The 14274-nt window shown below is 45.2% G+C and overlaps 1 protein-coding gene across 1 annotated transcript in view; it reads right to left on the bottom strand.

Annotated features, from left to right (window-relative positions):
* Positions 1-3096: 3096 nt before the first annotated feature.
* Positions 3097-14274, bottom strand: part of LOC147461806 (uncharacterized) — a 92841-nt gene continuing 81663 nt past the window's right edge. Inside the window, exon 3 of the mRNA XM_086509253.1 lies at positions 3097-3489. Within this exon, the coding sequence (XP_086365379.1) occupies positions 3304-3489 (186 nt within the window). The 3' untranslated portion in view covers positions 3097-3303. The remainder of the gene's footprint in view (positions 3490-14274) is intronic.

The raw sequence follows: 14274 nt of genomic DNA, 5'->3' as shown, positions 1-14274 counted from the left end.
TGCCAAAGTGTAGCCAAAAAAAAACCCAGCATCTAAATTTTTTATTTTAAATTAGAGTCTCTCTTCTCCACAATTTTGAACTTCACCAAAATGCTTAGTATGCTTTTGTAAGATCAAGTAACAACAAAGTAGGATCTTGTAATTAATGAAAGTAAGATAAACGTTGCAAACTAAACAATGGAGAGAATAAAAAAGTTCAATCACCAACTTAAGACAATGTGATGGCGTTGTCCATGCGTGTGCTCACGAGGTAGATCTTAAATTGATCTTGTGCTAAATAAAAATAGAGACACTGTAAACTAGACGATGAAGAAAATTTTAAAAAGTTGATCACCTAATTGATACAACATGATGACACTCTGATGTGCTCTCAAGGTAGAGCTTATTGTTAAAGTTATGGCATCTCAAATGACCTGCCCAATGTGATCCCATCATTTATCTTGGCTTTAGGTATTTATTTTAGTTATTTGTCAAAGTCAAGGTAGGTTCAATGGGTATATATGCAATCCATTGCCCCCATTGTACAAGTATCAATTCAATTAATTACCAAGGTTGGTTGGTTCAACATTCTCTCTCTCTCTCTCTCTCTCTCTCTCTCTCTCTCTCTCTCTCTCTCCCCATTGATCTACGCTTTCACATCGTCGACTTTTGACATGGTATCATAGCTTTATGCTCGGTGATAGCAACGGAGGGGAACCCGCATGGAGAAGAGGGACAAGGATCAGTGTTTTGAAAGAGGAACCTTTCCCATTGGCAAGTTTACCCTCTTGATGACGTCACTTCTTTTCGACAACGTTCTAGAAGGCTACGCGAAATTGGGCACTAGTGGGCGATTGCGTTTTGTTCTGGAGGTATTGCGTTCCGAAATGATGACGAAGAGAAAGCTTCACGGTAAAAACGATTTGTGTCAACTTGATGAGACACAAACAGGGAGGCTCTTTTAGGCTTTAGTGCACCGCGATGGCATTTTTGGTACGGCTTGGGAGGCCAAAATCTTGGGCACTGTGTGAAGCCTCTTTGGAAGGAGAGGAGAAATTCCAATGTTTTCGAGGACTTGTCGCGATGGCACCCCCTTGCTCGAGCGCCAACGAGAACCATGATCAACACCACCTAAAGGCTATGAATAGCATATCAACCAATTCCCCGTTAGTGACCTCTGCACGGGCAAAGTTCTCAAGGGTTAGTGACCTCTGCACGGGCAAAGTTCTCAAGGAAACCATTATGAAGCCAAAAGCAAATGCGCACAAGTTCGCTAGAGAACAAAGGCAAAGGCAAGCTTGGTAAGGGACAATAATACCAGTACTCAGTTAGCTGCATTGGTACCTATAGGTCTGAAAATCGTGGTTATAAATATGACACAATGCTTTGTTTGGCTCAGGAGTTTGAAGCTAAAGACAAAAGCAGGAACTCACAAAGAGACAAAGTCAAAAGGCAAGCTAGACAAAAATAACGGTGATAAAGATTTGACAGAGGAGATCGACATGGCACATGCGGTGGCGACCATAGTGGCCATGACGCCAAATTTCTAGTCCAGAGAGAGGCAAACAGTGCTCCCTATAACTGATTTGGATCCTTGTGTTGGAGTTGAAGTAACTGGTGTTTGAACTCGTGGGTCAGAGTTCAAGACACATGCATGTTGTAAGAACCAATCAGACGCATCTAAAATACTATGGATATGCATGTCAATTCATTGTTATTGGTCGGACTATGGATAGGATGTGTTTCAAAGTTCATTATTTCGGAGTATTTGGACGTGATGTATTCACAATTCACGAACGGGGATTCTTGGACAGTGGTCTACAATTCAATTTTCTAAAAGGCAACCGATGCTCAAGATGGCATTCTTCTAGGGTACAAAGTTGAGGGTAGCAAATCCTAGGTGTATCTAGCATAACCAATGTATCTGTGGTGTCCATGGTAGCTTTTAATCGACTTGGTCTCACTATTTATGTCCACTACGAGTTGCAGAGAGGGTGTCAAAGTTATGGCATCTCAAGTGAACTGCCCAATGCGATCCCATTATTTATTTTGGCTTTTAGGTATTTATTTTACTTCTTTGTCAAGGTTTGGGCAAGGCAATTTACTTGGATGGGTATATATGCAACCCATTGCCCCCCTTGTAAGTATCAATTTATTGCCAAGGTTGGTTGGTTCAACTCTCTCTCTCTCTCTCTCTCTCTCCCCTCATTTTAGCAATGTCCATAAACAAGGTATTTTGTAACCCTTAATTTGCTTCCACCTTGGACTTATCTAGAAGCCCTTTCATATTTCAAAATTCTCGCAGAATTAATACATACATAGACCAAAAAATTGTTGAAATTAACCTTCGAAGTACAAGCTATGTCCATACCCGTCTTTCCTTGAACCATTTCAAGTCTTCATACCAGTACAATTGAATAGCATATGTGCAATACCTCGAGCATCGATCCTCATACGATACCGAGCATGAATGTATCATCAAAGATGACTCACATACAATAACACTTGAATGCAGCAAACGAACCCACTCATGAAACCTCGTTTGTTTGCTCATTGACCCTCTCTTGGTAGATTTAGCAAGGTAAAGCTCAATGCTTTGATGGTGTACTTATGTGAAATGAATTGATTGATCGACAAAAAAGTAAAACTAATGACTTTCAGCATACACATTACATTCCTTTGCACAAAGAAGAACACTCATCTAGACCATCCTCAGTACCCCATGTAAGCCTTAACATTAGACAAAGAGTGGAAGTTCAAAGATGTTTAAGTGGTCACGTTTATTTGGTCTTAAGAAAACCAAATTGTTCTAAATGACCAGAATTCAGTGCTTGAAATTTGAAGTAGGTAATTTCCTCCATGAGCTTTGGTTTGCCCTTGCTTTAATGAAGCAATTGGTTTCAATATTAAGGCTATTGTGTCTACTTCCCATTTCACATGGACTGAATTTCAAGATTACTATCCAATTTTCCAACAAGAGATGATGCGCATGGCATTGAAAAGAAAAGTGGCAGACATTATCTCATATCCTTCCCTATGTGCAAATCAGACCAATGGGCATGCTTGCATATATAGAGATCCTAAATTGAACAGCACCAGTGCTAAGATCTTTTGAGGGAAAGCCAAAGAGAAATAAGGAATTGAATTACTTTCTCAGTAATTGACATGCTAGACTTCATGCTGGAAATGACTGCCCATTCAATTGATCCTATACTTTGAAGTTTTCGAAACTAAATTTGACAGCCTTTTCTCTTCTCATCTCTTTTGAGGCAAAGTCCTTGGCGGAACTCATCTACATAGTACAAAATTGACAAATGTCGATGCTTACAAAGCTTTAGATCTCTGTAGGTTAACAAACTCATCCCAACTCAAACCTTTCTCGATGAATTTAGGAGTGTCTGGGTTGTAAGGACCCTCCATTCTGTCAATGCCATTGATTATTGCATCTGGTGGAAGAAGCTCATCTTCAAGATTGGATGACGTGGTTCTCATCAGTGATGAAGAATGCCCCTGATCATCATTCCATGATACCATAAGTTGCATTAAACCACAAAGATTTTGGAAATTAAACACAGAAAGGTCATAATAATAGCTTTTGATTCCTTTTTAAGGAATTTACATGTCCTATTACAATAGGAGGTTGACCAATGACAACAATTATTTACATAAAACTTGGCATTTCAGCATACTTGTGTGTGTGAGACCTGTCATGTAGAATATGCTTACAGAGTTTCCAGACAAACATCTCTTCCACTCTGCAAGAAACATGGAGCAAGGAGCACCCGAAAGTTAAGGGCATCTTACTTCTTGTTGCATTTATTGGAGGAGGCGATTATGCACACGCTCCACGCATGCATGCCTGCACAAATAGGCACATTGTATCGTGTAACCCACCTTATCTTGAGGAGAAAGGCGAGAATTTCAAATTCAACAATGAGAACTATACGGGCTGAAAGTAGATGGAGAAAATAAAGCCTTATAGAGACAATAAAAGGAAAAGGCCCCAATTGCTGATGCCCTCACTGGTCTTTCTTAACAAAATAGCAATAAGCAAGAAAATCACACCAAAGACTGTCTCCATACACAAATAGAGAGCTTAAAAGCTTGTCGGGAACAAGACAAAATCCAAAACCACTGAGTTGGCTATTTCCGACTGCCCATCGGTCTATGGATGAAACGACAAAGAGAATTTCAGTTGTATACAATATTCTCCCACACTGCTCTCCAAAACAAGCTCATGATCTGAGGTCTCTATTTGACACTAGATTTAGGCATGCCATGTAATCTGAAAATATGTGAGACAAACAGTTAGGCCAAGTGGTCGGCCTTCACTGTCTTCGTTACTGGTACAAAATGAGCATGCTTGCTGAATCTGTCAATTATGGTTCAACTACCATCATGCCCACTCTAAGACCTTGGAAGATGAAAGATAGACCGAATGGCATCACCAAAGACTCGTACAATCCAAAGGATGTCCTAAAAGCACTCTTGTATAGAGCTCCAAGAGAGATCCTGATCTAGTGATAGCCATTTTTCAGGTTGACTTTGTTGAAACATGAAGAACTCTGTAAATTCTCGAGTATATCATCGATCATAGGTATTGGGAACTTGTTCTAGATGATGACTTTGTTAAGAGCTCTGTAGTCAACGCATATTCTCCAAGATCCATCTTTCTTTAAAACAAGCACTGATGAACAAAAAGGTGAGGTACTTGGCTACATTAGACCCTTCTACAAAAGTTCTTTCACTTGGCTCATAAATTCTTCATCATGGGCTTTGCTCATTCCGTAAGGTGGTCGGTTCCATGGCGTACTGCCAGGAATCAAATCAATTGTGTGATCCTTAGGTCTCTTAGGAGGTACCTCTTTAGGCTAACCCTTAGAGAAACAATTGGCTTGAGCTTGGAGAAACTCTTGGCGTCCTAATTCTAAACTGGATAAATTTGAACCTTTATGTTCTTCCAAATCTCTTTGAAAAATTGAGTAAACAAAAAGATAAGATTTCATTACTTTAGAAATGGCCGAAGTAATACAAGTGGGATAGACTCGCCTTTTAACTTTACATCAAGGACAATCTCTTTACCCTTCATAATCAATCACAACACGGTTGTGGTACCAAGGTATCCCTAAAAGTACAGCAACCCACTCAAGAGGAATGATATGGAAGTCCTCACGCCCTAAATACCCTTGACAATGCAACCGAAGTTTGCCAATGACATGTGTAATCGCAATGTCATGTCTTGGTGCCGCTAGAACTGCATCCAACTGTGGTCCCATTTCTTAAGGCATAATTCCAAGTCGAGCCGCCAATTCTGGTGAAATGAAGTTTTCCTACTATCAATTTAGGCCCTATGGATTTCTTCTTCTGTTTCTTGTCTTTCTTCTTCTGCTTGATAGAGTCTTTCTCAAATGACTTAGACGTTGGCTCGTCTATCGCATAAGTCTGTATCGTAAGTCCATGGAGAAACTATCTGTAAGGTGCAGCGGAATGAATGTTGTATTTTCTCAAGATTAGTGATCCATATTTTGCTCAAGGTTCCTTTTAGTTCTTATGGAAGGGAGAGCCTTCCGTTCTTTATGGAGAGTGCTATGATCACGAACAAAGCGAGTGGATATTGTGCGTGCAAGTGTATGAGACTGAGAGAAAGAAAGAAGAGAGATTCGACACCAGAGACGTTGTAAAACCCTCCTCCGAAGGCCCCACTCTCGTTGGCGAGAGTGGTCTACTTATGATTGCACAAAATGGTACAATGATGATGCAATGGACCGATGCAACTTGGGACTATGTCGGTGACGACGATGGTGACGACGTTGACGACTTTAGGGCTGAAATCTGCGGTCTTCTAACTGCTGTCCATAAAAACGCTATGGCTGAAAATCTGGGACTGTTTTTGGTGGCTGAAAATGACTGTTTTGGCTGCGTTTTTGAAGGCGGAAAATGGGGATCTTCTCCAATGGCTAGGGCTGAATCTGCTGCTGTCCATGAAGGCTGAAAACGCTGACCATCTGCTGCGGAATGGGCTGAAAACCAAAAACGCTGGCAGATCTAGAAACGCTAGCAAAAACGCTGGGGCTGCTGCAGCGTTAGTGAAAAGCGCTGGACATGTGGGAGTGATGGCGAGGACTGCAAGCTGAAATCACCAAGGCTTGGTGCTTGAGGCCGGCTTGCGGTGGAAATCTGCTAGAAACAAAAAACGCTAGGGATAGGAAAAACGCCAAGGCTTGAAGATCTCGATGGTTCTTGCTGAGAAGATGCCAGTTGAGCGGGAAGCTCCTGCTCACTGTAACAGGGAACGGGGGGAACACAACCCAAACGTTCCGAAACCGCGTCCTGGACGAGTCCCGTTCCCGAAACGGAGATGGGAACGGAACGCCGTGGTGTAACCGGAACGGTGTTTCGGGATGGGCGAAACACGGGGCGGAACGGGCAAAAGTAGGCATTTGGGGGAAAAAAGGTTGGCTTTTGGGGGCAAATTTAGGGCTGTTCGGGGAACATATTTGGTGCAATTTGAGGGCAGGTTAGGGGGCAGATTTGGGGTTGTTTAGGAGTTTATTTGAGACTAAGCTGAATGGAGGTAATTCAATCCTTACTCTAGGTGGACGTTCCAGCCCTGTTCCCGTTCCGGCCCCCCCTCCTCCTCCCCGTTCCCGTCCCCCATTCCAGACACTCCTGTTTCCGTTCTACGTTCCCGTTCCAGGTAACTATGCTCCAGTTGCCTCTTCTGTCCTTGAGTGCTAGCCTAGGGTTCCTTATATATTAAGTTACCCAATTTGCCCTACCTACTTTCCAACAAAAGTCACTTAAAAATAATAAGTGAAAAATGTCAAAAATAGGTAAAATAGGCTAAATACACTGGAAAATTCTCCTATTTGATTCTAATGGATTCTGATGGGAATGCTTATGAATATGCGGTGTGCAACCAGAGGATATGCATCTATACCAAGTGACTGGGCATGCACGGTCTACGAATAGACTCACAAAAGTGCCAGATCACTTCTTTCGAGACTGACTGGACTGACGGGAACCCCGCTATGGTGTAGCTTGTCCACGGACACATAGAGTTGGATGTGTCACGTGACATCCCCTCCTTTTCAAAGTGAGGTACTGGTACCGAACTGTATGGTGTCGATGGAGAGCGCCAACAGCATCTGGTATCCTGGAAGGGACTCTTCGCCGGCCCACTTTGATGTGTGGGTCGTGCGGTACTTGAACTTCATAAAGGTCTGCAACGCTTGCTTCTTTGGGCCGCGCCGAAAGCGACACAAAGGCTTCTGTGGATCCTTCCTTGCTTCAACTTCGTTTAGAGACCTGCTCCTTTCGTCTTCAAGAATCTCCATGGCTGAAAATTCATGAACCCATCTCCAACACAAAAACATGAACATACCCATTCCATGTAAAGTGCGTGGAAAAAATCTTGTCGTCCTTAAAGATTGTGCATGCAATGTAGATGAACAAAGAGATGGAGTGCCACGCCGTTCATCAAACGCATGCAAACAATGAGATCGAATCTTTCTCTTTTGATCTAGAGCAATCATCTTTGGCAATTCACCACGGAAATGCCCATGCTTCGTGCTCATACTTTCATGTGCTCGTTCTACAAATGTGTCCTGCCAAGGAAGAGACATGGAATGTGACTTCTGTGAATGCAAACATTTCATCCTTTCATGAATCATCCGCATAAATTCGTGCTCATCCATGAGAGAAACGTGCTCAACATACAATATGTCATGCCTAATAAAAGGGATCACATAAAGATGCTGACTAAAAAACAGGAAACGATCACAAATGAAACACTCAAACAATGCGTGCGTATCAATCATGCGAACACATAATACTTCCTGTAAGGGTTCTGTTGACCTAGGCTCGAGAGCCAAGATCGATCCTTCGTGATGGATCGAATCTTCAACGAGGTTAGCTTCGCTAGAAAAAGCATCCACTAACTCATCATCTTTGTGAACAATCACGTCTTCTTCATGCAACTCATCATGCTTGTGAGAAATCACATCTTGATCATGCAAATCATCATTAGCATTCAAATCATCATGCTTCTCATAATCATGCAAATCCTGTGTGTCATGCTTGGAAGAAGAAGAGACTGAGAGAGTCTCCTTTTCCCAAATCCTTTCAATCTTGTCCTGCATATTAGCAATGAGAGATGGAGAATGAACAATGTCCTCTCCATGAATGACAATGGGAGAACCACTTTTGGCATTGAGAGTGAAAGTGTTAGCCTCAAAATCAATGAGAGGGTTATTATCACGAAACCATCGAATGCCCAAAATCATATCACATCCTGAGAGAGGAGAAACAACAAATCTTCTAGTGAAGGCAGCTTGTTGAATTGCAAACAACACATCAAGGCATTCCTCCGTGATGAGAGCGTCCATACTGGGAACAATACCAGAGACCTCGATAGGAGATCTCGGACTAACTTCGAGGCGGGCTCTCTCAACAAGAGAGGAACTGATCACATCATGCATACTACCTGGGTCAAACAATATGACAAAACGTTGCCCCGACGTACGACCATAACATTTAATAAGAGAATCATCAATGGGAGGGTCATGAGAGACATGGGGCACACTCGTGTTGTCATTAATTGCATCGACAGAGGAAGTGGGTTCTGTGGATTCTTTAGATTCATTCAATTCAAGCTTAGGACATGTTCTTTTTATGTGACCCTTAACGTGACAATGATAACGACAACCTTCCTTAGAATAAGTGCTTTGCTCTTCCGACGTGATGTATCCTCCTACAATTTCTTGTGCTACCTTTTCATATGGAGTAAGCTTAGGTTTAGCAATTGTGTTAGCCTTACCCTTAGATTCATTGGAAGAATTCTTTTTTGAGAGACTGTTGAAAGATTGGTTAGAAGAGTTACCATTCTTACCGTTCTTACCGTTCTGGGGGTTCTGAGAAGTCTGCGAGGTACTTGTGGATGTCTTGTTCTCCTTAGGCTTTCCCTTGTTGTGCAATCGCTACCGCCTTGTTGAGATTGATTGGATCGAGCACCTCGACATCGTACTTAATATACTCGTCCAATCCATAAAGGAATGCCTCTTTGCGTTCTTCATCCGACTTGCGTAATTGGGTACCTAACTGCAAAACACGATTAGAAAAAGACATAACCGGCATACCGTCATACTTACTGAAGGTCAACTTCTCTGTGACCGGGTTGTTGGAATCCGAATCGTGGCTTGCGTCACTTGATGAACTCCCACGATCCTTGGGTGATTCGGTCTTCGAGGCAAGTACCTGTCGAATCAATTCTTGAGTTCGTAGTCCTCTTTGGGCTTCACGCTCGGCCTCCAAGGCCGCGCTTCGTGCTGCCGCTTCAGCCTTTCTTAGTTCTTTTCTTTCTTTTCGTTCGTCGCGCTCACGTTCTAAGGCAAGGCGATTTGCTTCTTGTTGTGCTAACGCAACTCGATTCGCTTCTTATTGTTGTATTGCAATTCTTTCATTTCGTTCTTAGCGCTTGCGGTCCAAGGCAATGCGAGTCGCTTCTTGTTGGGCAAGCGCAATGCGATTCGCTTTTTGTTGTGCCCGCATCATGTTCATGCGGGTCTCATCTTGTTTAGCCATCATGTCCATCATCTGCTTGACCAGTGCCTCCATAGGGTTTGGTACACTTTGTGGCATAGATGGCGAAGGGGGAGGGTGGGAAAAATCTCCTGGTGGGGAAAAGTCTTCGTTGCCTCTCTCATGCTCGTCACCTGAATGCAAAGTATCCATTCCGCTTCGAGTGACGACCATGCACTATGATCTTTGGTTCTTAAGTTCACGAGGAACTTGTATTCTTCAGGGTCTTGAGGTTTCCTTTTGCTTGCAAATCGCGTTTGAGAAGGATCTTCCAAGTTCTACTCTTTTCCGCGGGTGCACCCCTTGGCGGCCTTGCGCTCACACCAAGGTTGCTTTTTCCCACCTCACGTCGATTGGCCGGCCGCTAAGTGCACGGTCCGCTCTCAATGAGTGAAAAGAGACACAAGGGGAGGCTGGACAAGCCCTTCTTTCTTGGGATTCCTGTCACTCTTCAACAAAACACGATTAGGAATCGACACGCCCAAGCGAACTTGGGTTCGTGCGACCTCAACAAGCAAAAAAAATTCTTGTGGTTCTTCCCTTGAGTAATACAAAACACTGACAAAGCTCTGATACCAATGTAAGGTGCAACGGAATGAATGTTGTATTTTCTCAAGATTAGTGATCCATATTTTGCTCAAGGTTCCTTTTAGTTCTTATGAAAGGGAGAGCCTTCCGTTCTTTATGGAGAGTGCTATGATCACGAACAAAGCGAGTGGATATTGTGTGTGCAAGTGTATGAGACTGAGAGAAAGAGAGAAGAGAAATACGACACCAGAGACGTTGTAAAACCCTCCTCCGAAGGCCCCACTCTCGTTGGCGAGAGTGGTCTACTTATGATTGCACAAAATGGTACAATGATGATGCAATGGACCGATGCAACTTGGGACTATGTCGGTGACGACGATGGTGACGACGTTGACGACTTTAGGGCTGAAATCTGCGGTCTTCTAACTGCTGTCCATAAAAACGCTATGGCTGAAAATCTGGGACTGTTTTCGGTGGCTGAAAATGACTGTTTTGGCTGCGTTTTTGAGGGCTGAAAATGGGGATCTTTTGCAATGGCTAGGGCTGAATCTGCTGCTATCCATGAAGGCTGAAAACGCTGACCATCTGCTGCGGAATGGGCTGAAAACCAAAAACGCTGGCAGATCTGGAAACGCTAGCAAAAACGCTAGGACTGCTGCAGCGCTAGTGAAAAATGCTGGACATGTGGGAGTGATGGCGAGGACTGCAAGCTGAAATCGCCAAGGCTTGGTGCTTGAGGCCGGCTTGTGGTGGAAATCTGCTAGAAACAGAAAACGCTAGGGCTAGGGAAAACGCCAAGGAGAGGGAAATTGCCAAGGCTTGAAGATCTTGATGGTTCTTGCTGAAAAGATGCTTGTTGAGCGGGGAGCTCCTGCTACCTCTTCTGTCCTTGAGTGCTAGCCTAATATTAAGTTACCCAATTTGCCCTACCTACTTTCCAACAGAAGTCACTTAAAAATAATAAGTGAAAAATGTCAAAAATAGGTAAAATAGGCTAAATGCACTAGAAAATTCCCCTATCTGATTCTAATGGATTCTGATAGGAATGCTTATGAATATGCGGTGTGCAACCACAGGATATGCATCTATACCAAGTGACTGGGCATGCACCGTCTATGAATAGACTCACAAAAGTGCCAGATCACTCTAATCTAGACTGACTGGACTGACGGGAACCCTGCTATGGTGTAGCTTGTCCATGGACACATAGGGTTGGATGTGTCACCTGACACTATCCATCACATGTTCCATGAGTTGCTGGATGCTCTTGGATTTCTGATTTGAATAGCATCGTCGGATCTCTTTGGGCAATCCACAACAATACCGCTCCATCTGCTCCAGAAAAGAGACCTTCCGAAAAGAAGCAACCAGCAAAAAGGTATCCCAAAAATGTTGACCGTAGGTGCGCATCTTCAAATGGTTCCAAGCTGTAATCACATCGGCCTCATAATGTTGTGCCCCACACTAAAGAAAAAAATTTCTTGAATTTCACCCATTTCATCCGTGCTTTGCTATAAAGCAAAAGAGTAGATCACCACATGAGAGCATTCCCCTTCAGAAAAGCTGCCGCCTTTTGTACTTCAGAGGCTTCCGAAAAGTTGCCTCCATAGAAAGCGGTGTCAAACTACTATATGAAAGTGTTAGCTCGAGAAGCATCTTTATAGGCTAAAAAAGTATCAAACTTCACCGCTTGGCCACCATCCTTGAACTCCTTCGTTCACTTCTTCTTTTCCAAGTTATCGTAACAAGTGATTCTTCTTCTTGCCATAAAGGGTACTAAAAGTGTACGTATCCCTATCTGAACTATCATAGGTGGAAGAAGTTTCCTTCTCCTACTGCTAGAACGCTTTTTTTGTGCTTTCTAGGCCCTTTTCTTTAATTTTCTTTTTTTTTTTTGAGAAAAAGATCCTTCTATTAGTTAATGAAAACTGCCCATAGGGCTACATCCACCTCTGCAAGAGAGGGCTACAACAAGCATGGTGGGGAGACTCTCCCAATGAAAAAACAGCATATGTACAATGGGGCTAAATCAAGAGATGGGAGGAGGGAAAAGCCACACAGGTGGACAGTAGTGCCATCTGAGCACCCCCTGGACCATGGAGTAGAACGGGCCAGGGCACCAGAGTCAAAGGAAAGCCTCGCGGCGCTCCCGCATGCGGTCGGAGCTGCCCTGTAGTCCCTCAAGCTGTCCTCTGAGAGTATGGATCAGCTCTAGCCAAAAGTCACGAACAGTCTCTGCTGGTGGTACAAGGCGAGCCTCAAAGATGCGGAAACAACGGGCCCGCCAGATGAACCAGAGAGCTAGGCCGCTGATGAGCTCCCAACACTCCGCTCTCTCAATGCTCCACTCCTGTGGAGTAAGGTCTGTAGCAGGCTGGAGTGTAGGTCGACCCCCCTGTATCACTATCATCTTGCTGGTGGAAGGTAGCTCAAACTGAAGTGCCGGGCCCGTGAGGGTGGACCAAGCCGCTGCCCCCCAAGTGTACTGTCGAGCCGTGGAGAGGGCAGGCATCAGCCGAAGAACTCGTAGCCACACTTGCTGGGCCGAGGGACAGTCCCAAAGACAGTGACGCTGACTCTCCACCAACTGGTCACAGGCTGTACATGCGGCCGAGAGACCACTATGTACAAGCCAGCTCCCTACTGCTGTGGCTCTGTGTGCAACCAACCACTGGAACAAGGTGACGCGCCTCGGCTGTCTGGAGTCCCACAGCCTTTGCCAAAAAGCTGCCAAGAACTCAACTGTGAGACCCTCCTCCTGCCAATGACGTGCTGCAGCGGGGCGGGCCTCACTCTCTGCTGCAAGTATATGACGTCCAAGCCGAACAGTAAACTGAAAGAAAGGGACTCCTGGGCGGTCTGCAGAAGAGAATGGGTCCCTCCATAGCCACTCACCAGGATCCCACTGTACTCGTGCCAGTGGACAGCACTCCCAAGCCCATAGCCTCCAGTGTCCTGTCTCAAGAGCTGCTGGGTCAGGGTCTATGACGCAAGTCCTCCCACAGATGCCCACAACTCGGATCCTCTGGAAACAACACTCTGCTACCTGCGGGGCCTCTACTGCAACTCTCTGTAGTCGTCCCCCACCCTGAAGCTCGAAGAACAGGGCTGGGACAGTCTCTGAGCAAGCCCTGACTGAAATGAGAACCTCCAGTCGTGTGAAGGCTCCCATCCACCGGGGTGCTACTGGCTCGAGAGGCGTGAGCCAGTCAGCTGGAACTGACTCTGAGATGTCCTGACACATGCTCTGAACCCCTCTCATGCCCTGTAGTTGGACAACCTGCACCTCCTCTGACAAACCTGTGAACTCTAGCCAGTCACCTAGAGAGCGCGCTGGACCTGCTGCCATGGGACCCCAAGAAACATGAGGCCTACTCCCAACCAAGTGGCCTCGCTGAGTGCTAACCATGGGGTTCCAGACGAGGGACTGCCGTAGGCGCTCCTCCGTGCACGTCGGCTGTCTCTACTCTAGGCCACGCCGTAATAGCTCCCAAGAACGAAGCAGACTCACAGCGAATCGGTCCTCCAGTCTCCTGCTCAAACCAACTCGACGCAACTCTGTAAAGATCCATCTGGTCGAAGGTTGCCAAGGGCCTCCTGACTGAGGCACCCTGGCACGAAGCCTCTGCAACAAGAACTCCTTCCAGGGCTCCTCGACTGGAAGAAGTCCTCTGACGACGAACTTCCCAAGAAGGGCTCTGCTCTGCTCTGCTGGATCAATGATCCCAAGCCCTCCCTGAGAACAAGGAAGTGTGATGACCGACCAAGCCACCTTGGCTCGGGCAATCTGAGTGTCGCGACCTGACCAAAGGAAGTTCCTGATCAGCCTCTGTACCTGGCTGATGCAAGAACTCGAGAAGATCCAGCAAGAAGTGATGTACCGCATAGTCGCCAACAACACCTGGTTGGCAACTACTACTCTACCAGCCAGCGAAAGTCGGGCTGAGCTCCAATGTAACAGCTTTCTCCTGATGGACAGGAGAAGAGGAGCAATCTGCTGCTCGGGGGACAAATCCAAACCAACCTGACAACCCAAGTACCGAACTGCAGTCCCTGGAGGAATCCACCTGAAACCCTCTCCTGGCATCCAATCTGGCACAGGAGCACTACCAACCGAGAAAGCCACTGTCTTTCTCCAGTTGATCAGTGCGCCCGATGCACAGCAGAAGGTCTCCAAAGCCTGCCCAC

Source organism: Adiantum capillus-veneris, chromosome 3 (genome assembly GCF_014529385.1).
Source record: "Adiantum capillus-veneris isolate H3 chromosome 3, ASM1452938v2, whole genome shotgun sequence".
NCBI lineage: Eukaryota > Viridiplantae > Streptophyta > Polypodiopsida > Polypodiales > Pteridaceae > Adiantum > Adiantum capillus-veneris.
Note: the sequence above shows the minus strand (reverse complement) of the source record. Positions and strands in the feature narration are given on the sequence as shown.